At 53.7% G+C, this 27757-nt stretch overlaps 2 protein-coding genes and 1 pseudogene across 4 annotated transcripts; 1 reads left to right on the forward strand and 2 right to left on the reverse strand.

Moving 5' to 3' along the window:
- Nucleotides 1–935: 935 nt before the first annotated feature.
- LOC136335744 (T-complex protein 1 subunit zeta-like) lies at nt 936–8602 on the reverse strand (annotated as a pseudogene).
- Nucleotides 8602–23570, reverse strand: CLN3 (CLN3 lysosomal/endosomal transmembrane protein, battenin). 3 transcript variants are annotated; one of them, XM_066275562.1, is made up of 17 exons: nt 23465–23570; nt 21274–21648; nt 20961–21171; nt 20783–20861; nt 18201–18297; nt 16971–17042; nt 16431–16510; nt 16232–16317; nt 15672–15744; nt 15446–15589; nt 13048–13160; nt 12296–12342; nt 12139–12207; nt 11991–12046; nt 11777–11870; nt 9063–9203; nt 8602–8960 (listed from the first exon to the last, which is right to left on the reverse strand). In XM_066275562.1, exons 3-17 carry the CDS (start codon nt 21007–21009, stop codon nt 8841–8843), a joined length of 1320 nt encoding a protein of 439 aa, XP_066131659.1. In that variant the 5' UTR covers nt 21010–21171; nt 21274–21648; nt 23465–23570; the 3' UTR covers nt 8602–8840. The 3 variants fall into 3 exon arrangements, with proteins under 3 accessions (XP_066131659.1, XP_066131660.1, XP_066131657.1); XM_066275563.1 differs by lacking the exon at nt 23465–23570 and adding an exon at nt 22159–22261 and having other exon boundaries at nt 20961–21093; XM_066275560.1 differs by lacking the exon at nt 23465–23570 and adding an exon at nt 22159–22261.
- Nucleotides 22350–27721, forward strand: APOBR (apolipoprotein B receptor). Its single transcript, XM_066275559.1, has 4 exons — nt 22350–23104; nt 23438–26419; nt 26504–26769; nt 26858–27721. Exons 1-4 carry the CDS (start codon nt 22940–22942, stop codon nt 26925–26927), a joined length of 3483 nt encoding a protein of 1160 aa, XP_066131656.1. The 5' UTR covers nt 22350–22939; the 3' UTR covers nt 26928–27721.
- The last annotated feature ends 36 nt before the right edge of the window (nt 27722–27757 follow it).

Below are 27757 nucleotides of genomic sequence, written 5' to 3' on the forward strand. Positions count from 1 at the left end.
ACTTCTTATTGAGTTGTGTGTTCATAATTCCTGAATCTTATAGTACAATCTATAAGGCATAGGGATCTACTGCATTCTTGTACCCTTGTACGTGACTATCGTACCATTATATCATGAACCACAAAATGCATCCCCTCAGACTCCTATTGATGAATTCCTCTTTTAAACCTTTACAACAGTCCTGTGAGACAGGTATCATTGTTCCAACTTTAGAGAAAAGGATGTAGGCATCCTAAGAGGTCAAGTGACCTGCCCCAGGTTACATCGCGAGCCTGTATTCCAACCCAAGCGTTGTTTTCCCGCCGTGTAAATGACGGTGAGCTTTGCTCTTTCAGAGCTAGAACCTAACAATGTTTGAGTTGACACAACTTGGTCGTATGAGGAGGAGGGATGAGAATGAGGGCAGCAGAGGAGAGAAAACCTGAGAACTTCTTCCTTTCAGAGCATAACTAGGCTGTGTACCTGGAACCAAGCAGAACATGGGTGTGTTTTTATTTTTATAGAACAATAAACGCTTTTTATAACATGAGCTAAGATAGGAGGGAGGGAGGTTCATTTGCCTTTCCAGGCCTCAATTTTCCTCAGAACTCCAACCCTCCCCCCCCAACAAAGCCACCTGTTCGACCACACCTGGGCCTGGGCTTGGGCCTGAAGCCGGGCAGACCAGAAGCTTGCCTGCTGGAGCGGCTCCTCAAGACTGTTGATTTTGGCACTTTTTCTTTTCATCACATTACTTCTGAATTTCCTTTGATTGTTTTTTAAAGTCTCTTCCTTCTGAAGGGTCAGCTGGGCCCTCATCTAGCGGCCCACGCGGTGCCGGTGCCTAGGGGGACTCGTACCACTGCTGGAAGGGTGTGCTGTCAGGAAGCGCAATGCAGTTCTTTACGAGGGTCTTGGTGTGGACCGGCTCGCTGTCAGATGCAGTGTGGACAACATCAATAATCCCTGTTTTGCATGTGCAACAACACCAAGCCCCGGGAGAAGGTGCCCATGTCCAGCCTGAAGGCATGGCGCTTCTTGTGGCCGCCCCGCACGTGGACTGTGCGTAGGGGACAGGGTTTGCTCTTAGCTTTGGCAGCAGGGTGCCCCAGCTCATATTTTTGCTTCTTGTAATGGGACTTTCTCTTGCCCCCCACCTTGTGGCACTGTGCCAGTGGTTCTGAGACATGCCCATGACTCAGCGCCAACTGGAAAAAGCAGAACGGGGGTGTTTTTAATGGTGAATTTAGTCAATGCCTAGATTTTGATGGGGTCCTTAATGGTCCCAAGAGCAGCAAGTACGCCCTGGACGAGCTTTGATCAGTCTAACGTCTCGGATCATGTGGGCGTCTTGGTTCCCTTCGCAGATTGCTTCTCTCCAAATGCCTGTAATACTGCGACCAACAAGCAGAAAGGTGACAGTCATTACTGGCATTTGAATAGCAATTTCAAATGTATGAGTGCACTGGAAACGCATGACAGACTTTAGGTGGGAGGGAAAAGCAGCTCTTACTAACCTCTTTTTGGAGATGAGAAAACCAAGATTCTGACAGAGCAGGCGGTGCCTACGTGAGGGACAGAGGGAGGCCCCGAAACTGGGTCCTCTAATTTAGAGGTCTGTGGTGGAAGAGTGGGTAGCCTTGACCTCAAACACTTATGTCCCAGGTTGGAAACCCTGAGGTCGCCAGCTCAAGCACGGGATCATCAATATGAGTCCGAGGTCCCTGGCTTGAGCCCAAAAGATTTTTCTGGATGTATTGTTTTATTGGCTAATATTGACCATAACATGATGCATCGTAACTGTGAAGGGGAGTGGACCGCGGGGAGGCAGAGAATGGAGCTTGGAGAAGAGAAGGGGGTGGCCTTCGGACTTCTGCCTGGGACTAAATCCTAGCTGCTGTGCTCTCCCTTATTCACTCAACTCTAGCCAATCAAGTCTCAATTTTGGAAGACCCAAAGCCTCACTGATGCACACTATTTCATTTTATTTTGTGTGTGTTTTGTTTGCCCAAATTGCCCCAACCAAGCTCCAAGAAGACAGGGACAATATCTTTTTTTTTTTTTTTTTAAGAGAGAGAGAGAGAAAGGGAGAAGAGACATGAGAAGCATCAACTTGTAGATGTGCCACTTTAGTTGTTCATTGATTGCTTCTCATGCCTTGATGGGGAGCTCCAGCAGTCAGTGACCCCCTGCTCAAGCCAGTGACCTTTGGCTTCAAGATAGTGACCTTTGGGCTCAAGCCAGGGACTTTGGAATCATATTGATGATCCCGTGCTCAAGTTGGCGACCTCAGGGTTTCCAACCTGGGACATAAGTGTCTGAGGTCAAGGCTACCCACTTTTCCACCACAGGTCAGGCTCTATAACCACCGTATAATGTGTTGGCACTAGTGTTACTCCCATTTGACAGATTGGGAAACTGAGGTGCACAGAGACAGAGGGACTTGTCCAAAATCAAAGAGCTAGTGAATGGCAGAACTGGGACCCAGAAGTCAGGTTTCTGTGCCTCCAAAGTCTATTCCATTAACCATCATGTCAGTATTTCTCTGAGTGTGGGCCACAAACATCATTAGCAGTGATGGGGTAGCCCTATGGAGTACTGGGGTGTTCATTTTATTTTATTTTTTGTATTTTTCCAAAGTGAGAAGCAGGGGAGGGGTGGGACAGGGGGGCGGGGAGGCAGAGAGACAGACTCCCACATGTGCCCAACTGGGATCCACCCAGCATGCCCACCAGGGGGCGATGCTCTGCCCACCAGTGGGTGATGTTTCGCTGCAACTGGAGCCATTCTAGCACCCCAGGTGGAGCCCATGGAGCCATCCTCAGTGCCTGGGCCAACTTTGCTCCAGGGGAGCCTTGACTGCGGGAGGGGAAGAGAGAGACAGAGAGGAAGGAGAGGGGTAAGGGTGGAGAAGCAGAGGGCGCTTCTCCTGTGTGTCCTGGCCGGGAATTGAACCCAGGACTTCCACATGCCAGGTTGACGCTCTACCGCTGAACCAACTGGTCAAGGCCTGGGGTGTTCATTTTAAATACCAATAGTTAGGTATTTGTTTTAACATGTCATACAGAAAAATATATAACTAGTATTTTAAGTTCATGATTTCAATAATAACATTTCTTCCCTTTAAAGCAACAATTTATATTAAAAGTTAGTCACTTCTGAAAAACATTAAATAAAAGTACTGGTATGCATAGATAGGGCAAATATGGTAGAGACAGTAACAGTGAAGTATGGGAATCGCTGCTCAGCCCACCAGTTACTTAAGAAATTTATAATAATTTGTGCATTTTACTGTATATAAATTGTACCTAAAAAAATGACTGTACAAAAACACTAGATTTAGCCTGCCCTGTGGTGGGGGAGTGGATAGAGCGTCAACCTGGAATGCTGAGGTCACCAGTTTGAAGCCCCGAGGTCACAGGCTCTGAGCACGGGCTCATCAGCGGTGGGTCGCTGACTTAAGTGAAGGATTGTCCACACGATCCCAAAGCTCGCCAGCTTGAGCCCAGAGGTTTCTGGCGTGAAAAGCCCAAGGTTGAGCTTGAGCAACGGGACACTGGCTAGGCCCTGGTCAAAACATGTACAAGATACCATCAATGCACAACTCAAGTGGAAGCAGCTACGAGTTGATGCTTCTCACCCTCTCTCTCCCTTCCTCTCTTTCTCTCAAAAAAAGAACAACAACAAAAAAACCCAACACAAAACAAAACTGGATTCTAGTGAATAATGAGCACACTGAAGCATGTAGAGGGAAGAGTATTCAAGTCAGCCTCCTACTCTTTTTTCCAAATTGAACATTCATTGCATACTCACTGTAGGCAAGTCCTCAGAAGACACAGATTAGGAACACAATCTCCCTCTTGAGGACTGCAGAGATATACCAACTGTATAAAGATGATTTCGCGGCCCTGGCCGGTTGGCTCAGCGGTAGAGCATCGGCCTGGCGTGTGGGGGACCCGGGTTCGATTCCCGGCCAGGGCACGTGGGAGAAGCGCCCATTTGCTTCTCCGCCCCCCCCTCCTTCCTCTCTGTCTCTCTCTTCCCCTCCCGCAGCCGAGGCTCCATTGGAGCAAGGATGGCCCGGGCGCTGGGGATGGCTCCTTGGCCTCTGCCCCGGGTGCTGGAGTGGCTCTGGTCTCAGCAGGGAGACGCCCCGGAGGGGCAGATCATCGCCCCCTGGTGGGCGTGCCGGGTGGATCCCGGTCGGGCGCATGCGGGAGTCTGTCTGACTGTCTCTCCCCGTTTCCAGCTTCAGAAAAATACAAAAAAAATAAAAATAAAGAAAAAAGATGATTTTGCGTAAACATGCCCCCCTCCCTAATGTTCCCCCACCCTGTAACCACTTCACTTTTATCTATGTCCATGAGTCTCAGTTTTATATCCCACCTCCATGTAAAATCATCCAGTTCTTAGCTTTTTCTGATTTACTTATTTCACTCAGTATAAAGTTCTCAAGGCCCATCCATGTTGTTGTAAATAGCAGTATGTCATCATTTCTTTTTTTTTTAAGGTTTTTATTTTATTTATTTATTTTTTTTACAGGGACAGAGAGAGTCAGAGAGAGGGATAGATAGGGACAGACAGGCAGGAATGGAGAGATGAGAAGACTCAATCATCAGTTTTTTGTTGCGACACCTTAGTTGTTCATTGATTGCTTTCTCATATGTGCCTTGACCATGGGCCTTCAGCAGACCGAGTAACCCCTTGCTCCGAGTCAGCAACCTTGGGTCCAAGCTGGTGAGCCTTTTGCTCAAGCCAGATGAGCCCACGCTCAAGCTGGCGACCTCGGGGTCTCGAACCTGGGTCCTCCGCATCCCAGTCCGACGCTCTATCCACTGCGCCACCGCCTGGTCAGGCTGTCATCATTTCTTATGGCTGAGTAGATATGTACCACATCTTCTTTATCTGGTTCTCTATCGAGGGACACTTTGGTTGTTTTCGTATGACCTAGAAGGGTTTTTTTTGTGTGTGTGTTTTGTTTGTTTGTTTTTTGTGACAGAGACACAGAGAGAGACAAAGAGAAGGACAGACAGACTGGAAGAGAGATGAGAAGCATCAATTCTTTGTTACAGCACCTTAGTTGTTCAATGATTGCTTTCTCATATGTGCCTTGACTGGAGGGCTACAGCAGAGCAAGTGACCCCTTGCTCAAGCCAGCGACCTTGGGCTCAAGCCAGCAACCTTTGGGCTCAAGCCAGCGGCCATGGGGTCATGTTTATGATCCCATGCTCAAGCCAGCGATCCTGGGGTCAAGCTGGTGAGCTCATGCTCAAGCCAGATGAGCCCATGCTCAAGATGGTGACCTTAGGGTTTCGATCCTGGGTCCTCTGCATCTCAGTCTGATGCTCTAACCACTGTGCCACCGCCTGGTCAGGCCAGAGGTTGTTTCTTTACACAACAGCTACTCCGTATGCCTACTTCTGCTGCTACCATTTGCTCACCTGTGTTCAAGTCCATGCCCAAGTTGATCTGACTCTGAATGTTCTGCTTGAAATCTAACTAGTGTTCCTGAAGATCAAAACGAGAATTCTGAGCAAGAACCTTGGGAATAATGGGCAAATGAGCATCAGCAAATGCCTGAACTCCAGGTTGAGCCCTGCCCTATACACTGGCCTTATATTAAATCAGGGCTTTTGCCATTGCCAACTCCACTGCACCAGCACCTGGAACTACGCAGCCATCATCAGTATTTTAAAAAATATTTTATTAATTTTACAGAGAGAGGGGGGTGTGGAGCGAGAAGTTGCTTCACTTTCATTGTTCATTGATTGCTTGTCATATGTACCTTGACTGGGCAAGTCCAGGGTTTCAAACCAGCAACCTCAGCATGTCGGGTTGACACTTTATCCACTGCACCACCACAGGCCAGATCATAATCAAAAACATGTATTTTCAATAGCATTGTTACTGGCCCTCCAGCCATCTTATTGTATCTTTGACTTCAGTGAATGTGTGCTCATTTGGTCTTTTGAACGTGACAGACCAAGGATTGTTACATTTCTTTTTTTTTTTTTTTTTCATTTTTCTGAAGCTGGAAACAGGGAGAGACAGTCAGACAGACTCCCGCATGCGCCCGACCGGGATCCACCCGGCACGCCCACCAGGGGCGGTGCTCTGCCCCCCAGGGGGCGATGCTCTGCCCATCCTGGGCGTCACCATATTGCGACCAGAGCCACTCTAGCGCCTGAGGCAGAGGCCACAGAGCCATGCCCAGCGCCCGGGCCATCTCTGCTCCAATGGAGCCTTGGCTGCGGGAGGGGAAGAGAGAGACAGAGAGGAAAGCGCGGCGGAGGGGTGGAGAAGCAAATGGGCACTTCTCCTGTGTGCCCTGGCCGGGAATCGAACCCGGGTCCTCCGCACGCTAGGCCGACGCTCTACCGCTGAGCCAACCGGCCAGGGCTGTTACATTTCTTAATAAAGGGGAACTTCTCTTCTCTCAGTGTATATTCATAGACAAGCCCTACATGTCCCAATCAGAAGTTAGGTAATTTAAAGAATTTAGAGCTACCCCACTACAAGAGTCAACCTTTTCATATTTCTCCAGAACAGTGTTGTTCTTATTTGCTTCTTTATCCTTTTCTATTTTTTATTAATGTATTTTATTTTTTTCTGAAGTGAGAAGCAGGGAGGTAGAGACAGATTCCCGCATGCGCCTGACTGGGATCCACCCGGCATGCCCACCAGGGGGCAATGCTCTGCCCATCTGGGGCGTCACTCCATTGTAACTGGAGCCATTCTAGCATCTGAGGCAGAGGCCATGGAGCCATCTTCAGTGCCCGGGCCAACTTTGCTCCAATGGAGCCTTGGCTGTGGGAGGGGAAGAGATAGAAAGGAGAAGGGGAAGGGTAGAGAAACAGATGGGTGCTTCTCCTGTGTGCCCTGGCCGGGAATCAAACCCGGGACTTCTAAATGCCAGGCTGATGCTCTGCTGCTGAGCCAACTGGTCAGGGCCTGTATTTTATTTTTTGAATCATTTAAATGTATTTTATATTTTGATTTATTTTTATTTGATTGATTTGATGTTAGGGAGAGAGGGAGAGGGAGACAGAGGGAGAAACATCGATTTGTTGTTTCACTTATTTATGCACTCACTGGCTGATTCTTGTATGTGCCTTGACTGGGGATTGAACCCAATCTTGGCATATTGGGATGATACTCTAACCACTGAGAAACCCAGCCAGGGCTTCCATATTTCTCCTTGTGACTCTGTGCCTTCTTTTGCAAGGGCATCAAGAGAAAATGAGTTAATTCCCTTTTGATAAATAACAAATCCTTTTTATCTGAGTCACTAGACTTTCTTTCCATTCTATTATTTTTAAAACTCTATCTTCAATAAATATTGTTTTTAGAAATTTCTCTCTTCTGCCCTCTTGTAAAAAAAAAATCCAGAATTCACTTGTTTTTTCATATTCTAATGGCACATTGCATGTGAGGATGTATGCATCTCCCACTTTTTTTTTGTATCAGGATGCCATGCCCTGTGGTCTGAAATGAGACCTCTGATTAAGCTTGTATTGGTTTCAGATTTGTTTCAGCTCCGTGATCTCAACCATGAAGTGGTCAACAGGTTTGTCTCAGTTTGTAACTGTCAAAGTGCAGTCCACTACAGCCTCCGCTAGACGTCAGCGAGGTCGGCATGACCTTGAGTACCTAAGGATGTTCTGGCCACATCTAGGAGTGTTTCTCTGTTCGTCTCTCTGCTTACTTTGACTTGTTCTAGAAACTGAAGTGCCTTTTCCTTTGCAGCTTCAAATCCTTCTGATTATTCCGGGATGTCCTTAGCATTTTTTTTTTATTTTTAGAGAGGGGGGTGGAGAGAGAGGAGAGAGAGAAGGGGGGGAGGAGCAGGAAGCATCAACTCCCATATGTGCCTTGACCAGGCAAGCCCAGGGTTTCTGATTATTCCGGGATGAAGACCTCCAGAAACGTGGAGATCGGCCCATTTCAGCGGTTCTCCAATGACCAGGGAATTGAAGTGGGCACCATCACCCGTGCCGTCTCCTGGACTGTTGCTCCTTTGGCTGTTAAGGAAGCGGCTGAATTTGCATTTCATGAAGCAGCACATGGCCATCTTTAGTAAGCTTGACGTCTCCGGCACTAGAACAAGCATCTTCATGGTGCCTCTCAGCCCCGAGTTAGCCCTCAGAATGTTCTGCAGCCCCCAGCCCACGCTGAGGACTGCCCAGGCTGCCCGTGCTCGGGGCACCCCCACATGGGGGCTTGGGGTCTTAGCTGCCTGCACAGCTGACCCAGCAGGAGAGCGAGAGACAGGCGTGAGGAATGGCCACAGCTGGCTCCCAGCCTCCTACTTTGAAGTGCATTACAGAAACGAGTCGAGTTGGACTGCGGGACCCACGTTGACACAGCTGGAGCAAATGGTTCCTGTAGGACCCAGGGGAGTACTCACTGCAGTCTTTCAGCTCCTCTGCCTGTTTGAGAACTTACATGTTGGAGACAAATGGATACAGACTGCTTCATACAAAGGAATGAATGAACAGCCTGAAAGGTCGGGCAGAGACTGCTGAAATGCTGTCTTCACACTCTCCTGTGTCCACTCCAAAGTGGGCAGGATTACTGTTACAATCATCTTTTTTTTTTTCAAGGAGAAAAACGGCACAAGCATGAATCGATATTACAGGCATTTATTCCGAGGGCGTAACGCCAGGAAGGAAGTCCCCAAGATCAGCGTGGAGTGGAGACAGCTGTTGCCCTTGCTCAAAGGGCAACAGGGTCTCAGCGCTTCTCTACAGCCCAGAGAGCAGGGCAGTCCCGGGGCAGAGCTCCTGGGCGGGCTCTGGGCCCAGGGCCTGGGGTCTGGCTGCCCACCTGTCAGTATGTCCTGGGTCCCAAGAAACCCAATGTCAGGAGAGGTGGCACAGGAAGTTGTGCAGAGGCAGGGCCACGAGCCCTGACAAGGAGATCCCCAAGGTGTCGGAAATACAGGCGGCCGCCATGGCAAACTCCCGGTGCTTGTCACTGGTCTGGGGACGGTGGGGAGCAGGGGTGAGGCTCCAGTCCTCCACACCCCTGCCCTGGCTTCCCCCAGCGAGGCCACCCGCTGCCCTCGCCGGCCCAGCGCTGACCTCCAGGGCAATGTTGTGGAAGGTGTTCACGTAGGCAGCGCCCCCCAGGAGCCCCTCGTACAGAACGATCAGAAAGACGAGGTAGATACTTGGCAGGAAGCTCACCCATACGTCCACCAGCAGGAAGGCCAGGTTGAGGCCCTGTGGGGGCGGGTGGAGGGGAGGGCTGAGCCTGGGACCCGAGGCAGGAGGAAAGGGAGGCTGTCACCCCCTCCAGTGGCCCCAGTTTTTGGACACGCTGATGATGGTGAGGGCCGTCAGGCTTGGATCAAACCCTAACATCCAGCCGGCCTCCTAGACCCCGGGGTTTGGGGCACGCCCTTTCCTTATCCTGTCCCAGCACCCTAGACCTTGTGGGTCTCTTCCCTCCCCTCTTTGTTCATGTCTCTCCTACCCCCTGCAATGCCGTTCCACCTTCCCTCTCTGGGGGTCTCAGCACCCCTGCTCACAGCTCGGCTTGGATCAGGGTCACTTACTCCTGTGATTGCCCCCTGCTCTACCATACTGAGGCTATATTAGACCAGCGCTTCTCAGTCGGACTTGAGTCTGCTGTCCAGGGGACATTTGACAATGTCTGGAGATGTTCTTGTCACAACTGGGAATGGAGGCTGCTACTGGCATCTAATGGATGGAGGCCAGAGGTGTGCCCAGCATCGCCGGACAGCCCAAGACAAAGAACAACGTGGCCCGAGAGCTGAGGCTGAGAAGCTCCTGCTTAGCCGTGCCCACCTCTTCCGGGAGGCCTCTCTGACCCCACCCAAAGGTGTGGGTCCTTCCTCGCGCCCCGGTCCCTCAGGGGACCCCCACATGGCCATCTGCGAGTGCCAGGGGTTGCCACCAGGGCGGGTCACATGAAGATTGCAGGAGCATCTTGCTACCCTCACAGGCCTTCCCCTCAGAGCTTCTGGCTCATTCCGTCTGCGCTAGGCTCAGAAATCTGCGTTTAACCCTGTGAGCAGGACGCACATTCACGGATGTCCTCGTGCCTCCTGACCGTCCGGAGTATACGATCGTACATGTGGAAGGCAACATTAAAAAAAGGCAAATGTATGTCCTTCTTGTTTCCATAAATGGGTTATCAAACAAACATGATTTTAAGTTAATAAAACTGGAACTGGAACTAATTTCATTTTTTGAAAAAAACAAAACACTTCACTCCCCCGGGGTCAGCGAGCATGAAGAAAATGCACTACTCAAAGGGTTAAAAGAACACACTCTGGTAACACTAACGTGACCGGCGGGCACTACAAACACCTTCATCCCCAGCACTAGGCCAGCTAGACGCTTCCTGTAATGGAGTTAAATGATTACGAGCCCCTTTCTACGAAGCAGCCTTGGTTGAATTTATAATTAAAATCATAAACTACATTTCAGTAGCATCTAATGAAGAACACTGAGTTAAGAACTGTTGCCCTGGCCAGTAGTGCAGTGGACAGAGCATCGTCCCGGAGCACTGAGGTCGCTGGTTCGAGCCCTGGTCAGGGCACATCTGAGAGGCGATCAGTGGGAACACAACTAGGGGGAACAGCGAGTTGATGCTTCCTTTTCTTTCAAATCAGTGGAAAAAAAAAATAATTGTTGACACAATAACTTGGGATTTTGGGGGTTACAAAGCCCTGGGCTGATGGCACTGCTTAAATAAACAAAGGAGAATGTTAGAGGGTATTTGCATTCTGTTGCCATGACATTCAAGTGTAACCTATACTATTCTAGATCTTATAGATTTAAGTAAATTGAAAAGGGCAAAAAGACTTTCCTATAATAGTTGAAAGTTTATTTTGATATTTACCTTCAGAACTGTATAAACAATACATGTTAGTTATGCAAAAGTACTTTTCTTTTTTTGTTTGTTTTCTTTTAGATTTTATCTATTGATTTTTGGAGAGGGAGGAGGGAGGAAGGGAAGGAGGGAGGGAGGGAGGGAGAGAGAGAGAGAGAGAGAGAGAGAGAGAGGGGAAGAGTGGGGTGAAGCGAGAAGCATCTACTCGTAGTAGCTGCTTCCTGTATGTGCCGTGACCAGGCAAGCCCAGGGATTCAAACCCGTGACCTCAGCGTTCCAGGTCGACGCTTTATCCACTGCGCCACCACGGGTCTAAAAGTACTTCTCTTACACTGTTGTAGGGAAAGATTCTTTTTCTTAAAGCTGTAGATTACTCTTGTCATGGATAGCTGAGTTTGCTCACCAGCCTCGAGATCTATAATCTATTGAATACAATGCCACTGATCCTATTATAGTTAACTGTGCAGAATAAAAGAATTGTACATTTTCTTACTGTTAGAATGTTATTTGAAAGCCTGTGCCTCTCTCTGCATGCGGCTTGTGCAAAATCATCACAATGGTTCTAACTGATGAAGACACAACATAACATCTTGTTCTCTCAGTTTTCTTCTCATGTCTATTTCTTACTACTGCCCTGCGAAGGAGGTGTTGGCCAGCCCTGATTTCTAGATGAGGAAACCGAGGTTCCAACTGGTTCAGAGGTCTGCCCTAAGTCACACAGCCACTGAGTTCAGATGCTGCAAACGATGTCCACGTTTGCCGAGTTGCAGAGGACACATCAGACATGGAGCCCTGCTGGCCTCTGTTCCTCATGCTTAGAACACGACAGTGAGCAAGAAAAAAACAACACTTTCTGCTGCGGGACGGAAGCACTGGGGACCTGGGGACACGAGGAGCCGAGGTGGGAATGGGGCAAGGGCCAGGGACCCAGTACCTGCAGCAGAGCCAGGACCCACGTGAAGCGGATGTGGCAGCAGCGCAGAGAAGAGCGGGAGGCGAAGACGCCGGCCTGGTACAGCATCTGGTACCTGAGAGAGGGGCCGCGGGTAAGAGGAAGCCCCTCCGGGGTCCCCGCGCATGGCAGCCCCTCCCAACCCAGGCCCTCCCAACAGACTGCCCACCCGGCTGCCCACCCGCACCCTTCTCACCAGCGGTACTGCTGAGCATGACTCAGGGATGTGTTCCGGAAGAAGAGGAGCTCAAACTGCAGTGAGGGCCAGACCGGGGACATGAACGGGGACATGTGAGTCCCCCCACCATCTCTATTTCCACACCCCTCCCGCAGCCCTTACTCACAAGTCCCTGGTTGATGAAATACTCAGCAAAGTAAACCAAGACCAAGGGGATGATGTAGCACAGCAGGCCCTGGGAGGGTCAGAGACACGAGCTAAGTGGAGGGCTGGGAGACGGACACTGGCCACCGACAGGGACAGGCCGCGGCCACCATGCATACCTTGAATACAGTCCACTTTTCCTGAAGGGAGAGGTCTGAGCTGGAGTCTGCAGGGGGGCAGGGAGAGAGGGCAGGTGAGGCTGGGCATACAGACCAGCAAAGGGGTGCTGGTGGGAGCACCCACCAGCCTTCCAACAGCATGAATGCACAGGACTGTACAATTTAAATAGTCACGTTGGTACACTTCACGTTACGTCTATTCCACTGTGATTTAAAAAAAAGAATGAAGCAGATAAGACCGCTTCACAGCTCTTGTGCAGTGGTGGCTGTCCCTAGCCACACTGGCCCCTTCTTTCTGTCCCGTGGACACCCAGGCCTCTTTCCTGCCACAGGGCCTCAGCACTTGCTGCTCCCTCGGCCGGGAACCTGTTCACCCCGATGTCCGTGGGGCTGACGCCTTCTCTCTCAGAAGGCCTCACTGACCACCTCCTCTGAGCAGCACGCCTCTCCATGTCCCCCAGTTGTCACTTTCTAGCACATCACTGCTCTACATCCTTCCAGCAGCCGTGTGAAAAGCACGTGTCTGACTCAGCCGTTCACGAGTCTGCCTCACTTCCTTATCTCGCTCACCACTGCACCCGCGGCGACCGGGAGGCCCAGCACCTAGTGAGTCCTCCATGAGTATTTCCTGAGTAGATGAATGTGAATGGCTCTTCCCACAACCAACACACACATCCACTTCCCCTTCCTGCTGTCCCCACAGAGAGGAACCCAGAGGGCGCGCGGCGCTCTGTGGCCCCCGTGTCTCCTACCTGGCTTCGACTCTGTGGCCCCGCTGCTCATCAGGGGTTGACGAGCTTCCCTCTCTGCCTCTTCTTCTCCTCCAGGGTCCGGGGACTCGGGAGATGTCAGCAAAAAGAAATAGCTAGGAGGACGTGGAACAAGACAAGCCTCTGTCAGGGGAGGAAGGTCACTCCATCCCTGGGCAGCCCCCTATTTCTACACTCTGCTGAGGCATACCACCCTGACTGACCGCTCTAATTGTAGAAAAATGCTTTCCTCTCTGGAGCTAAAACTTTTTTTTTGTACTTTTCTGAAGTGAGAAGCGGGGAGGCAGACAGACAGACTCCTGCATGTGCCCAACCGGGATCCACCCGGCATGCCCACTAGCAGGAGACGCTCTGCCCATCTGGGGCATCGCTCCATTGCAACCGGAGCCATTCTAGCACCTGAGGCAGAGGCCATGGAGCCGTCCTCAGCACCCGGGCCAACTTTGCCCCTGTGGAGCCTTGGTTGTGGGAGGGGAAGAGAGAGACAGAGGAAGGAGAGGGGGAAGGGTGGAGAAGCAGATGGGCGCTTCTCCTGTGTGCCCTGGCTGGGAATCAAACCCGGGACTTCCACCCGCTGGCCCGATGCTCTACCACTGAGCCAACCAGCCAAGGCCAAACAATTTTTTTTTTTGAGAGAGAGAGAGATAGGAAAGGAGAGAGAGAGACAAGAAGGGAGAGAGAGAGTGAGAAGCATCAACTCGCAGCTGCTTTCACTTTAGTTATGTTGAGCTGCTCATATGTGCCTTGACCAGGGCAGAGCCAAAGTCCCCTTGCTCAGCCAGCAACCTTGGGCTTTTCACGCCAGCGACCTTTGGGCTCAAGCTGGTGAGCTTTGGGACGGTGTGGATGAGTATTCCTCAAGCCAGTGACCCCGCACTGAGAGCCAGTGACCTCAGGGTGTCGAACCGGCAGCCTCGGCGTCCACTGCACCGCCACCGGGCAGACTGGAGCTGAAACTTGTCTCCTTGTTGCTTCTCCCACTAGGCCGTCGTTCTGACGCCTGGCTCACACTAAGCCAGACAGTTTTCTTGACTGTTAATCTAATAATTGTTGTAGCTACTACCTTTTTTTTTTTTTTTTGCATTTTTCTGAAGCTGGAAACAGGGAGAGACAGTCAGACAGACTCCCGCATGCGCCCGACCGGGATCCACCTGGCACGCCCACCAGGGGGCGATGCTCTGCCCACCAGGGGGTGATGCTCTGCCCATCCTGGGCGTCGCCACATTGCGACCCTCCTGGGTGTCGCCATGTTGCGACCAGAGCCACTCTAGCGCCTGGGGCAGAGGCCTCAGAGCCATCCCCAGCGCCCGGGCCATCTTTGCTCCAATGGAGCCTTGGCTGTGGGAGGGGAAGAGAGAGACAGAGAGGAAGGCGCGGCGGAGGGGTGGAGAAGCAAATGGGCGCTTCTCCTATGTGCCCTGGCCGGGAATCGAACCCGGGTCCTCCGCACGCTAGGCCGACGCTCTACCGCTGAGCCAACCGGCCAGGGCGCTACTACCTATTATAGGCTCAGAGCATTCCAAATTTCACTAGTGTTTTGTCTTCATGCTGTGATGTCCACAGTCCTCCTGCGTATATTTTCTTCTTAATACTTTCAATTGATTCCCTTTTCCTACAGAGCCTTGTCCTAAGCAATAATCTGTGAAATTACAGGTTTCATTGACTAAATTTTTTTCTAATACACATAAAAATACACATAAAATTAATAAAGTCCACCCTTGTCCCCCTTCAATAACCGCACGGTTTTGCACACGTCATACACATCCCCTCACAAGGAAGCAAGTAGAATGACCACCATTTGATAGATGGGAAAACTGAGGGTCAGAGAAGTAAAGCAACTTGTCCCATATCACACAGCCAACAAGGGGCGGCTCCAGACTCAAACCCAGGCCTCATTCCAAAGGCCTCACTGTCCAGAACCTAGGTCCCTCCTAACGAGGCTGTAGGGCTCTGAGGACTGTGATCAGGAGCTGGTGTTCTCTCCCGGAGCCCCTCCCCCTCTGGCCCTAACCTAGGTCCCTCCTAACGAGGCTGCAGGGATCCGAGGACTGTGATCAGGAGCTGGTGTTCTCTCCCGGAGCCCCTCCCCCTCTGGCCCTAACCTAGGTCCCTCCTAACGAGGCTGTAGGGTCTGAGGACTGTGATCAGGAGCTGGTGTTCTCTCCCGGAGCCCCTGCCCCTCTGGCCCTAACCTAGGTCCCTCCTAACGAGGCTGTAGGGTCTGAGGCCTGTGATCAGGAGCTGGTGTTCTCTCCTGGAGCCCCTCCCCCTCTGGCCCTAACCTAGGTCCCTCCTAACGAGGCTGTAGGGTCTGAGGACTGTGATCAGGAGCTGGTGTTCTCTCCCGGAGCCCCTCCCCCTCTGGCCCTGGGCAGCTCACCTGGCCAGGAGCGCGACGGGGACACCCAGCATGGACAGCAGGGTGTGCCCGGGAGAGAGGCCGGCCTGCGTGAGGCCCAGGTAGGACAGGGCCCCCAGCAGCCCTGCTCCTCCTGTCCCTGAGGACCACCAGGAGATCACCGCCCTGAGAAGGAGACACTGGAACACTAAGAGGACAAGAGCCAGCAGGGGGCCTCCTTGCCCCGCTCCCCGCTCTGCCTGCTTACCTGGGGTAGAAGGAGGTGAGTGAGAGGAAGGTGACCTCCCCCAGGCCTGATGAGATGCTAGCCAAGACCACACCTGCGGGAGGACAAGCACGACAGTGGCCACACCTAGCCCTTTCCCAATAGCCCGTCCCTTAAGGTGTCTCATTGTGGCCTCCTCTGCATCAGCTCAGAGGGGCCAAACATAGATCCTCGGATGGGCGGGGCTCCAGATCTGAAGTAGAACCAACCCTTCCTCTGCAGGTCCTCTCACAGGGGCGCACTAACACCCACCGTTGTCAGGCAGGAGAAAGAACCCAGCCTGGATGCGCCCTCCACCCCAGTGGGAGAGTCTTGGTTCCTCCGCTCATCTCAGCCTCCATCGAACCCACCCACTTCCTCCCATCCCCCACCACCTACCCCTCCACGATGACCTCATCTCCTGCCTCCTACTCACACAGTCCTAGCAGCTTCTCAGGGTTACAGAAATAACTCCTTTCCTTTGGGGAGGTGGGCAGACTGCTCCCACAAATGCTCTGTTGCAATTCCTCTGGGCCCCCCACCTGATACCAAATCTCACTCACCACACAGGCTGGTCCCCACTGAGTGGGAAAAGGCAACCAGGATGAAGCTTCCAGCCGCACAAACCCCACTGACGAGAACCCGGGGGCTGGGGGAGGGTGGGGAGGGAAGGGACAGTCAGCTTGGGCCCTCACTGCCTCCGACCCTCCTGGCCACCTCACAGACTCCGACCACCTCTCCCCCAGATGTCCACACCCAGACCTGTAGGGCAGCAGGTGGAGGCCAAGAGGAGCCAGCAATTTGATGACAAGGGTGGGGAGGATGTCTGCTAGGAGCACCGCCTGGGACAGGAGAGCAGAGTGAGACCCCAGACCTTCCCGGGGACACACCTCTAAATCAAGTGGCTAAGGAAATACAGACCCCAGCCAATTAGACCTGCTACAAGCATGGGTTGTGCATTCAGATCTGGGTTCAAGTCCCAGCTCTGCTGCTCCTTAGCTGGGTACCAAGACATTCACATTCTCTGAGTTTCAGTCTCCTCACCTGGAAAACGGAGGGCGACTATACTGCCTCGCTCCTAGTACTATAGTGTGGATTGAATACACCAATATTATTTGTCTACGGCCATACCACCCTGAACGCGCCCAATCTCGTCTGAATACACCAATATTAGCTACATATAGAAAGGGCTCAGGAAGTGGCAGTCTTACTTATTACGATTAGGACAGCCCCAGCTGGACGCCGAGGGGGTACAGTGGGGGCGGGCAGGGGGAGTCCGGGCAGGGCCACATGGGTACTCACAGCTGTGGAGACTGAGTTGCAGTCAAATCGGGATGAGTTGCTGGGGGGGGTGGGCACTGGGTCTGGGTCTACCTGATGAGACAGAAGCAAGTCTTTGACCCAGGGAGGTAGGAGGGCAGACAAACAGGGCGTGGCTCCAGTCCCAGCTCTGCCCGAACTTGAAGGGACGGCCTTGGGTCAGCACTGGCCTCCCGGACCTCAGTTTCTCTGTATGCACAACATGGAGGAGAAGCCTTCCATCGAATGACCCACAGGCCAAGAGTGGCCCTGTAAATGGAATTTATTTGAGTAACACATTCAGGAGCTTTCATGAAAAAAATGTGGGCTTCCAAAAAATCTGATCTTGGACCGAATTCCCTGTTGGACTGGCCAGGTGGCAGCTGCTCCCTCGGCCATGTGCCCTCCAGCTCCTCACAGACCACAGGGTCTCAGCCGGAGGTGATTACATCCCACAGGGAACAGCTGGCAACATCTGGAGACATTCTGTTTTGTTTTGTTTTTTCTTTTACAGAGACAGAGAGTCAGAGAGAGGGATAGGTAGGGACAGACAGACAGGAACACAGATGAGAAGCATCAATCATTAGTTTTTTGTTGCGACACCTTAGTTGTTCATTGATTGCTTTCTCATATGTGCCTTGACCAGGGGGCTACAGCAGAACGAGTGACCCCTTGCTCCAGCCAGCGACCTTGGGTCCAAGCTGGTGAGCTTTGCTCAAACCAGACGAGCCCACACTCAAGCTGGCGACCTCGGGGTCTTGAACCTGGGTCCTCCGCATCCCAGTCTGATGCTCTATCCACTGCACCACTGCCTGGTCAGGCAGGAGACATTCTTGATTGTCAATATTGGAGGTCAGGGGAGAAAATGAACTGGAGGTCAGGGGGTGCTATGGCACCTAGTGAAGAAGCCTATGCTAAACACCCAAGAATGCACAGGACCGCTCCCAACCCAGAATTACCCGGCTCAGAATGTTCCCAGTGTGAGGGTTAAGAAACTCCGCCATAGACCGTGGTCCTGCCCAGCTAGCATCTGAGTTTGTACACCTGGCACCAAGTGATTCTTATAGACCCTTCCTGCTCTGAGATCTGGGAGACTGGGGACCTTAGCCTCCTCACCCCACCCCTTGGCTACCCCATTCCATGAGTTTTTCAAGGGAGTCTCTGCCCCAGGGTGAGCCCCGCATCTTCCCACAGAGACTAAACACAGTGGCAGAGGTAGAGAGGGTCACTTACATGGCTTTGGTTCCCAGATGCCCTCTTGTGGCTAAGGATGTCGTGAGCAGCACTGAGCATCACCACGTAAGAGAAGTTGTTGCAAAGGCCCAGGAGCCTGGAGTGAGAAGGACAGCGCCCCCCCCCCCAAGTCTTATTGAGACAAAATTGACATAAAAGAACAGATCTGAACCTCCTTTCAGGCCTACAATCTATCCACAATCCTAACACCAAACCTCCCCCTTTCCTTCAATCAGCTCCCACTTTTTTCTTTATACATGACCCCATGGTCACTGGCTTGAGCCCAAAGGTCGCTGGTTTGAGCAAGGTGTCACTGGCTCAGCTTGAGTACCCCCCACCCTAGTCAAGGCACATATGAGAAAGCAATCAATGAACTACTAAGGCACCGCAATTATGCATTGATGCTTCTCGTCTCTCCCTTTCTGTCTGTCCCTGTCTATCCTTCTGTCTCCCTGTCTCTCTCACTTAAAAAATAAATAAATATGGGCTTTGGGATCACAGACTTGGGTTCATATCTAATCTCCCAGACTTTTCCCAGGAAAAGAAGAAAGTCCTCTTTTTTTTTTAACGAGAGGACAATAGGCAGAGACAGACTCCTGCATGTCCACCCCCTCTGGTATCCACCTGGCAAGCCCACTAAGGGGCGATGCTCTGCCCATCTGGGGCCCTTGCTCTGTTGCAACCAAAGCCATTTCTTTTAGTGCCTGAGGCAGAGGCCATGGAGCCATCCTTAGCACCTGGGCCAACTTGCTCCATCGAGCTATGGCTGCAGGAGGGGAGGGGAGAGAGAGAGAGCTAGCTAGCTAGGTAGAGAGATACAGAGAAGTGAGAGGGGGAGGGGTCAAGAAGCAGATGGGTGCTTCCCCCATGTGCCCTGGGTGGGATTCGAACCCAGGACATCCACATGCCAGGCCAACATTCTACCGTCGAGCCAACCGGCCAAGGCCAAGAAAGTCATCCTGATGACTGTTCCTCTGCACTCCCACCAGTTCCTGGGGCACTTCTCATCCACTGATCCACTGTCTCTGATGCACTGTGGTGCAGTAGAAAACTCCCAGGGCTTGAAACCAAAGGACTATGTTCAGGTCTTATGTCTGACACTTCCTACTTGAGTGGCCTCAGTCTATTCATGTGTAAAGTGGGGATACAAATTTCTCTTCTACCTTGTAGTGTGCTGTAGGGATCCAAACAGGTAATACCAAAGTCCTTTACAATCCATGAAAGATCTTTTATGATTTTTTGTGTGTGTGTGTGTGTGTGTGTGTGTGTGTGTGGGAGAGTACACAGAGTCAGAGAGAAGGACAGAGAGACAGGAAGGGAGAGAGATGAGAAACATCAATTCTTCGTTGCGGTTCCTTAGTTGTTCATTGATTGCTTTCTCATATGTGCTTTGACCAGGGGCTACAGCAGACCAAGTGACCCCTTGCTAGAGCCAGTGACCTTGGGCTCAAGCTGGTGAGCCCTGCTCAAACCAGATGAGCTTGCGGTCGAACCTGGGTCCTCCACATCCCAGTCCGACGCTCTATCCACTGCGCCACCACCTGGTCAGGCCCATGAAGGATCTTGTTTGCTTCCTCTCATCTCCCAGGCTCAGTGATGGGAATGGAACTGGGTCCAGCACCAGATTTCACGTATCCCTTCCACAAGCCTTTGGAAAGGGGTACTATTGCTCTTCCCATTTTACTGCTGAGAAAATGAGGCTCAGAGAGGAGAGGTGAGTAGAGTCACACGGGAAGTCACTTCCAACCCAATCTGCCACCCAAGACCTTGATGTTCAGGTGAGAGCTAGAAGTATTTTTTTTTAAAGATTCTTTTTATTGATCTCAGAGAGAGGAGAAAAAGAGAGAAGAGGGAAAGTGGGAAGCATCAACTCATAGTAGTTGCTTTTCATATGTGCCTCAACCCAGTAAGCTCAGGGTTTTAAACCAGTGACCTTAGCATCCCAGGTCGATGCCTTATCCACTGTGCCACCACAGGTCAGGCAGTATATACCTAATTTATTGATTTTAGAGAGAGAGAGAGAGAAACATTGATTTTTGTTGTTCCACTTATTTATGCACTCATTGGTTGACTCTTGTTATATGCCCTGACCAGGGATCGAACCTGCAACCTTGGCACATCTGGACAAGGCTGTAGAACAACTGAGCTGCCCACCCCGCCAGGCAGTGCTAGAAGTATTTCTCAAGGCTCAGTACTTAAATGATTTTAGAATGTAGACAGATGACCTTTTCAAAAGCAGTGATGCATTTATTTAAATGTGCATAGGAAAATATTGGCTGTCTCGAGTAGTGATTTAAAGTTTTCTTTAAAATAAATGTGTATTTACAAATTTAAAAGCTTAATTGGTTGGAGCAAAAACAAGCAAATAATCCTACAGGTGAGGATCTTCCACTAAAACTCAAGGTGGTAAGAAGATGATATGATTGGGAAATTTACACATTACTTCAGGGCAAATCAACTGGGTCAGTAAATATTTGCGGATTCAGCTCCTTTTCTGCAGTTCAACTCTTTCTTCCCTCTTTCCCCTACCCCCATCACTTTCACCCCATTTTTACTCCTGTTGAACGCTTCAAGCGACTCACCAGAAGCCCACCGCGTTCTTCCAATGGGCGCCTTGCCCGCCCAGCGGAGGGGGCCGAGGTTCCGGGGTGGACACCTCTCCTGGGAGGGCGAGAAGGTATGATGACCCCACGCGTGTTCTCCCTGGGAGGTCGCGGGGCAGAGGCAGTCACTCCAGTGAGGGCGGGGCGTGATACTCACCCTCGGAATCCGAAAGGCGCCGCCGCCGCGAGCCTGCACAGCCTGCCATGGCATCAAGTTCAGATCCTCCGAGGGTTCCAACGTCAGTGAAAGTTCAGAACCGGCTCCGACGGGACGGATGAGGGTCTGCGACCTGTGAGATGGATCAACGCCCCACCGCCGGTCCCAGCCGCGGCTTCTCTGCTGCACTCGCGCCCGGCGATCCGCTGAGCTAAACCGGGGATCCATCTCGCGCTCTCGCACGCCCCATGACGCTGCACCCGACGGACTCTCCCCCCAACACCTCTAAAGCAGGGGTCCCCAGAGTCTGTACCTTTAAGAGCAGCTGAACATTCCGCACCGGGAACAACAGGTTGACTGGTCATGTGACAGCAACAGCGGGTTCCCCGTCACGTGCTCCGAGGTCTTCACCATTTCCGGATTTTATCGGGGTTTTCGCTGTAGACATTCTCAGTTTCGGGGTGTGGGACCCAGAGAGGCCAGGAGAACCGTAGAACCCGCTACTTTAGAACAGGAGTGGGTGGGATCATCCAGAAGAGCCCTGACGTTCGAGTAAGGGCGCCCAAGGCTGTGACTGGATTGAGCCAGCACTAATCATGGCGGCGAGCTGCTTCAGCCCTCGCGGTCTTCACTTGCCAGAAACAAATATGGCCGCCGGGCTACTCCTTTCAGACTGGATTGTTTTTGGCTGGGAACAAAGAGGGACATCTTCAGGTTATTCTTATTCTTATCTGTCGCCCTTAGATTGCTTTTCGAAACTGAATGCAAAGGTAACATCCACCTTAGAGGATTTCCTTGAATTATTTATTGGCAGTATTCAAGGCATTCCCAAATTATCCTAGAACCAAAGGATATCACAGAAGTAGTCCAATCCCGGTTTTACAGATGAGAAAACAAAAAAGGAAAGTTACTGATGATCATACAAAGTTAGAGGTCATACAGAAGTGACCTTAGAGACCCTTTTAGCAATAAGAAGTAGAGTACCAGAGACAGGGTGCAGGCTGAGCAGGCAGGAGTCCTGCCTGCAATGGTGCTTAGACCAGATGATTTTAAGGCCCAAGATTCTGGTGCTGTGATCTCATTTGTCCCTCTAATTGGAAATATGGGAACTGGGGCTCCAGAAGGGGACTAAGGGAAGACTGTGTACATCAATGTCATTTCACATAGTCCCAAATAAGGAGTGGATTCCCTTACCTACCTTTAGGTGGTAAAGCAGCATTCTGAATTTTCTCCGTCACCTCCTTCCCCGCTAATCTCTCCTGTGGGCTTCCTATAGCCGGTACCCTCCCGAACCAGCCCTTTCTCACCACCAGGCCCACAGACTGCTGTTTGATATGCGCTCCTTTTGGTCCTCTTTCCAGGTCACTCAACCAATGAAAACGGGGTCCTACCGCCCTGCAGGGCTCTAGAAATTCAGCAATTTTTATCATACATGGCCTCTGCCCTCAAGGAACTCACAGGAGAGTGGAAGGTAGACAGAAATAACCACAATACAAAGTCTAGCCAAGTGTTGTTTCACCAGAATCACTACAGATGAGGGATCAGGCATTGAAGCCACCAATGCGGCCCCTCCATCCCCTTGGGGAAGCCTTAATGACCCTGAAATGAGAAGCCCCAGCTCTCACCAGCCCCCTCATCACTCCACTCCTTGTCCTCAGGCAAAACAGGAACCACAAACCCCAGCTTCCTCTCACCGAGTGGCTGTGGCCTGGGGGGAGGTGGAAATGGCTGAGGTTTGAATACAAGACCTGAGTCACTTCGGCTGCAGTTGCCACAGGCCTCCCGCCCCCATCCCAGATTCTGGATCTCCTGCTCCCATATTTTCCCTTACTGCCTTCCTCCCCTGCCCTTTAGCTCCAGAGGTGCACCTGAGCTCCACTTGTGGTGCACACCCACTTCCCAGCAGGGGCTAGAAGCTGCTGTGGGCGCTGCGGAAGGTGGAAGGTGGAAGGTGGGTAGGGCCCGGGTGAGGATGCGTCATGGGGGAGAGAGGAAGAGGAAGTGTCCTGGGGCTTGGGGAAGGTGGCTTGTCTTGGTGGGTGGGGACAGTCATTGTCAGCTTTGTGGACACCCAAGAGACAGACAGGATGAATTTCCTCCGGCTACATCTCCCCGGGCTGCATCAGGCCTTGAGGGGGGCACTGGTGAGAGGGGCAAAGAGATGCCGGCAACTTTCACCCTGCTCCCGGGCTCTCACCTCCCTCCTCCCTCTGAGTCTCTCCTCAGACTTGGGGTTCCCTCCCCAGGATCAGACAGCCTCCTGGCCCAGTCTCGCCTGGGTTTCAGGCCTCCCACCTCCACAAGCATACCCACGGGCCTCCAATCTGGGCCCTTTCCTGTTCCTTCTGCAAAGCCTGCTGTCCTCCTCCCAGATCCCAGAGCCCCTCTTTCTATTCTGCGTCCCTCTGGCCCAGGGCCCCCAGGAGAGGGCCGGGCCTTCCCTTAATGCCTTTCCCCTGACCTCCCCCTTCTTCTAGGATTCCTTCAGCACCTTTGTCTCCTACCTTTTAGGAGATGAGGTCCCCACTGCGGAGAGGAGGGAAGCGTGTGCAGCCAAGGAACTGGGGGAGGTGACTGCAGGCAGGCCAGGGAGCGCGGTAGAGGAGGAAGCCCAGGAGGCCCTGGAGGACCTTGGAAGCAGGCAGAGCAAGGGGAATGGAGGACTGGCAAGGCCTGGAGAGGCTAGATGCCACCGGAAAGGCAGCTCAGCTACAGAACAGACCTGGAGTCAGGGAGAAGGCAGCTCCCACGGGTCTCAAGGGGACAGGCAGGACGCTGGGGCCTGGGAGGCAGCCAAGGCGTCCAGGTGCCAGGAGCCTAGTGCCCCCTTGGAGGCCAGAAAGAAGTCTGAGGCAGAGGCTGGCCCAGGCAGGAGCAGCCAAACCCAGGAGAGTCAGGAGTGCAACGAGCAGGAAGTGAACAGAGAAGAGACACCGAGAACCTGGGAGCAGGAGAAGGAGGAGGAGGAAGAGGTCAGGGCAAGAGAGCCAGGGGAGGCCAGAGGGGCGGAGTCAGAGTGGACCTGGCACAGGGAGCCTGAGGGGAAAGCCAGGGATGATGGGCAGGAGGTGGCGGGGAATGGCAGGGAATCGGAACAGGCAGTCAAGGAGGCAGTTGCAGAGGAGACCCAGGGGACTAGGACCAAAGAGGCTGGGAGGGAAGAAGAAGCGGCGGTGGCTATGTTGAGGGATGGCCAAAGCGCAAGGGCACAGGGGACATGGGATCCAGGGGCAGAATCTGAGGATGGGGCAACCTTGGGTAGGGAGGAGGCCTGGACAGCCTCAGGTGAGGAGGAGGTCAGGACAGCCTCTGGCGAGGAGGAGGTCAGGACAGGCTCTGGTGAGGAGGAGACCAGGACAGCCTCTGGCGAGGAGGAGGCCAGGACAGCCTCTGGCGAGGAGGAGGTCAGGACAGCCTCTGGCGAGGAGGAGGTCAGGACAGGCTCTGGTGAGGAGGAGGTCAGGACAGCCTCTGGCGAGGAGGAGACCAGGACAGCCTCAGGCAGGGAGGAGGTCAGGACAGCCTCAGGCAGGGAGGAGGCCTGGACAGTCTCTGGTGAGGAGGAGACCAGGACAGCCTCAGGCAGGGAGGAGACCAGGACAACCTCCGGTGAGGAGGAGGCTGACCTCCCAGGAATCAGGGGGACAGAATGTGGGGCAATCCCAGGAGTTGGGATCCCAGAGGATACTGGGAGAGTCTTGGCCCTAGAGGAGTCGTCCAGTGGAGCCCAGGAGGAGGATGTGGATCAATATAGAGAGGCTGAGGCGAGCCTGTTCCCCAAACAGACCCTGGCCCTGGCAACAGAAGGCGCAGGAGAAGCGGCTAAGGACCAGACAGCAGGGAAGGGGGCTGCAGAAGGCGGGGGGTCAGAGTGGGAGGCAGGGGAGGGCTTTGAGGACCAGGCAGATCAGGATGGGAAAGAAACCAGGCAGAGACAAGACTCAGAGATCAGGGCGACTCAAGCCAGTGCGGAGGCAGCAGTGCAGGCCCAGGAGGCCGAGGAGGAGAAACAGAGTTGGCCGGCCACAGAGGCCCGGCCGCAGCCGGATGAAGCGGTAAAGGAGCTTGAAGGTGATGCTGACTCTGAGGCAACCCCAGAAGCCAGACCTGAGAAGGGGTCCAGGGAGGAGAGGAGTGAGGAGGAAGCTCAGATGGGTGGAGAGGAATTGGGGGTACAGTGTGGTGGCCCCGAGCACAAGGCAACTGAAAGCCAAGAACCTGAACTGATAGGAGGCCTGCAGACCTCACCAGAGCACCTGGAGGGGGGTAAGGAAGAGCTCTGGAGCGTTCCAGCCCTGAGCAAAGAGGAGACAGAAAGGAGCCCGGAGGACAGTCCCAGGAGCACGCGGTCTGCCCAGCCTGCCGCCTCTGAGGCAGAAGTCTGGGGAAACCAGAGAAGAGATGTAGAGAGAGGCAGCACCTGGGAGGAGAGCACAGGCACTCAAGATGGGGTGGGGGAGGCTGCAGGAGGCCAGGAGTCTGCATGGCCCGAGGTCCTGGAAGAGGGCGGAGAGGGGGAGAGAGCCAAGGGAGCAGGGGCTGGAGCAGACAGCCAGGGGCCGGGTGGGGGGAGGCCTGGGGCAGAAGTCGGGCCAGGCCAGTCCGGGGGAGAGGCAGATGCAGGAGAAACCGAGGAGGAGGAGGAGGAGGCTGCAGTGCCCGGGGAGGCAGATAGAGGTTGGAGGCTGGAAGACGCAGCTCTGCACCTCCAGGATGGAGAGGATACCCCGGCCAGTTCTCGGGCTGCCGAGATTGTGGAGAGTAAGGCAGCTTCCAGTGAATGGGCTGCTGGCACTGGAGAAGGGCCCGAGAGAGAGGCTGGGGAGGCTTGGGAGGGGTCATGTGGGGGAGGCTGGGACTCAGCAGGGAGAGAGGAAGCTGGCAGGGGTGAGGAGGCACTGGTGGCGGCTGCAGGAGAGGACAGAGGCGGGCAGGAATTTGGCCCGGAGGGCTCAGCGGAGGAGAAGGTTCCCGGCAGAGGTGAGCAGGTGGAGGCTTTTGAGGCCAGGGAGGGCGAGCCTGGGGCAGAGTGGGCGGGGTCTGGGGGCTCTGTCTTCGCAGAAGGAAGCTGGGGGCTGGGCGGTGTTACCTCGGGCTCCCAGGCGGTGAGGGCAGAGGGGACCACGGCCACAGCGGCGGCTGAGGGGCTCCTAGGAGGGAAGACGCTGTTGGAAAAGGAGGCTGGGGTATGGCGAGCGGGAGAGCAGGGGCAAGGCAGCGAGGGGCCGCGTGGGGACCACAGCCCTGCGGGAGAGGCACACGCGCCCTGCGATGTGGAAGATGTCGAGGGGACTGGGCACCGGAGGGCAGAGGCTGAGGGGATTGAACCGGAAGACCTGGGAGACATCCAAGGCCGGGAGGACCCGTCGACAAATCAGGGCCCTGCCGAGGCTGAGCCTGGGCCACATGAAGAGGCCGCAGGCGGTCCCCGAGGGGATGCTCTTGGCGGCTGGAGTGAGGTGAGGGTTCCGGGGAGGGCCCGGAGCCAAACGGAGCAGAGCGGTGGAGCCAGCCCCACCGTGCTCAGTGCCCCGTCCCCGCAGGCCCTCCTCCCCGGGTCTCTCCTGGATGTCTCGGCCCCGCGGAGCCGCGCGCTCCTCTCCCGCAGCTCCTCGCAGCGCCGGTCCCGGCCCTCTTTCCGACGGAGCCCCGCCCCAGAGCTGCAGCAGGAGCCGGCCAGCCCCCCACCGGAGGGGGACCTGGCAGCCCCTGAGCAGAGGCCTCTCCAGCTAGAGGAGCCCCCAGAGCCAAGCCCCCCGAGGCCTGAAGGGACCCCAGTGCCAGCCAGGAGAAGGCCCCTGGGACGCGGGTAAGCGCAGGGCGAGGGGACTCGGCTGGGAAGGGCAGGAGGTTGTGGACACCTGGAGAGCAGCTCCCGGCCTGTCTTCCTTCTCCAGGTTTGGCCTTGCACACTCCGGCATGATGAACGAACTGCAAGCCAGACTGGGCCGGCCCCAGCCCCAGTGACGGCTCCGAGACCCAGCTCCAAGCCCAGAGCGCCCGCTGGAGGGCACAGCCGGACTCCGGACTCCGCTCAGCCCGACTTCCTCGGCCACTTTATCCACCCTCTGGGTCTTAGTTTCTAGAAGTATCATTCACGGAGCAGACAGAACCAGATAGCTTGAGAACCATGAACTTAAGGAATCTGACTGTCCAAAGCAGCTGATGGACCGCCTGCCCCACTGGGACCGCCTCTCATGACCTGGCCTGACTTCATCTCAACCCGTCTGGGGGAGTTGTCTGGAGGACCCAGAGGGGACAGAGGCAGTTCTCCCACAGCCTTCCCTCTCTGACTGTCCCCACTCCCCGAGCCCCTCCCCTGCCCTTAGAGAGCTGGGTGGGAGGATGGCAGACCTGGGGGGGGGGGCGGGGAGCCAGCCCAGAGGAGAGGCGCTGGGAAGGTCCAAGGGGTTCCGTTTACAGTCAGAGGTTGATGGAAGCAGACCAGCCGCCTTGAGCTTCCAAAATGGGAGCTCAGCCTCAGAACTCCGCTGGTTACTACGGCAACCACCACCTGGGCAAGCCAGAGCGGGGAAAGGTGGGCCAGGAACCCCCCAAATGGAGGAGCAGAGAGGGGTCCCAGGTTGCCAGAGGCTGCAGAGTCCATTCGAGGCCCCCACTGGGAATCAGGCACCCCTTCTCTGAAAAGAAGCGAGGCGGAGAGAGGGCGGGAGTGCTTTATTAGGCACCCAGAATGGCGGCCGAGCCCCCAAACAATAAATAAACCATCGTTCCCCTACACAATAAATAAATATCCAAGAAATAAATACCCAGCAAGGGCTGGAGGGGCCTTAAGT

This window comes from Saccopteryx bilineata, chromosome 4 (assembly GCF_036850765.1).
Source record: "Saccopteryx bilineata isolate mSacBil1 chromosome 4, mSacBil1_pri_phased_curated, whole genome shotgun sequence".
Lineage (NCBI taxonomy): Eukaryota > Metazoa > Chordata > Mammalia > Chiroptera > Emballonuridae > Saccopteryx > Saccopteryx bilineata.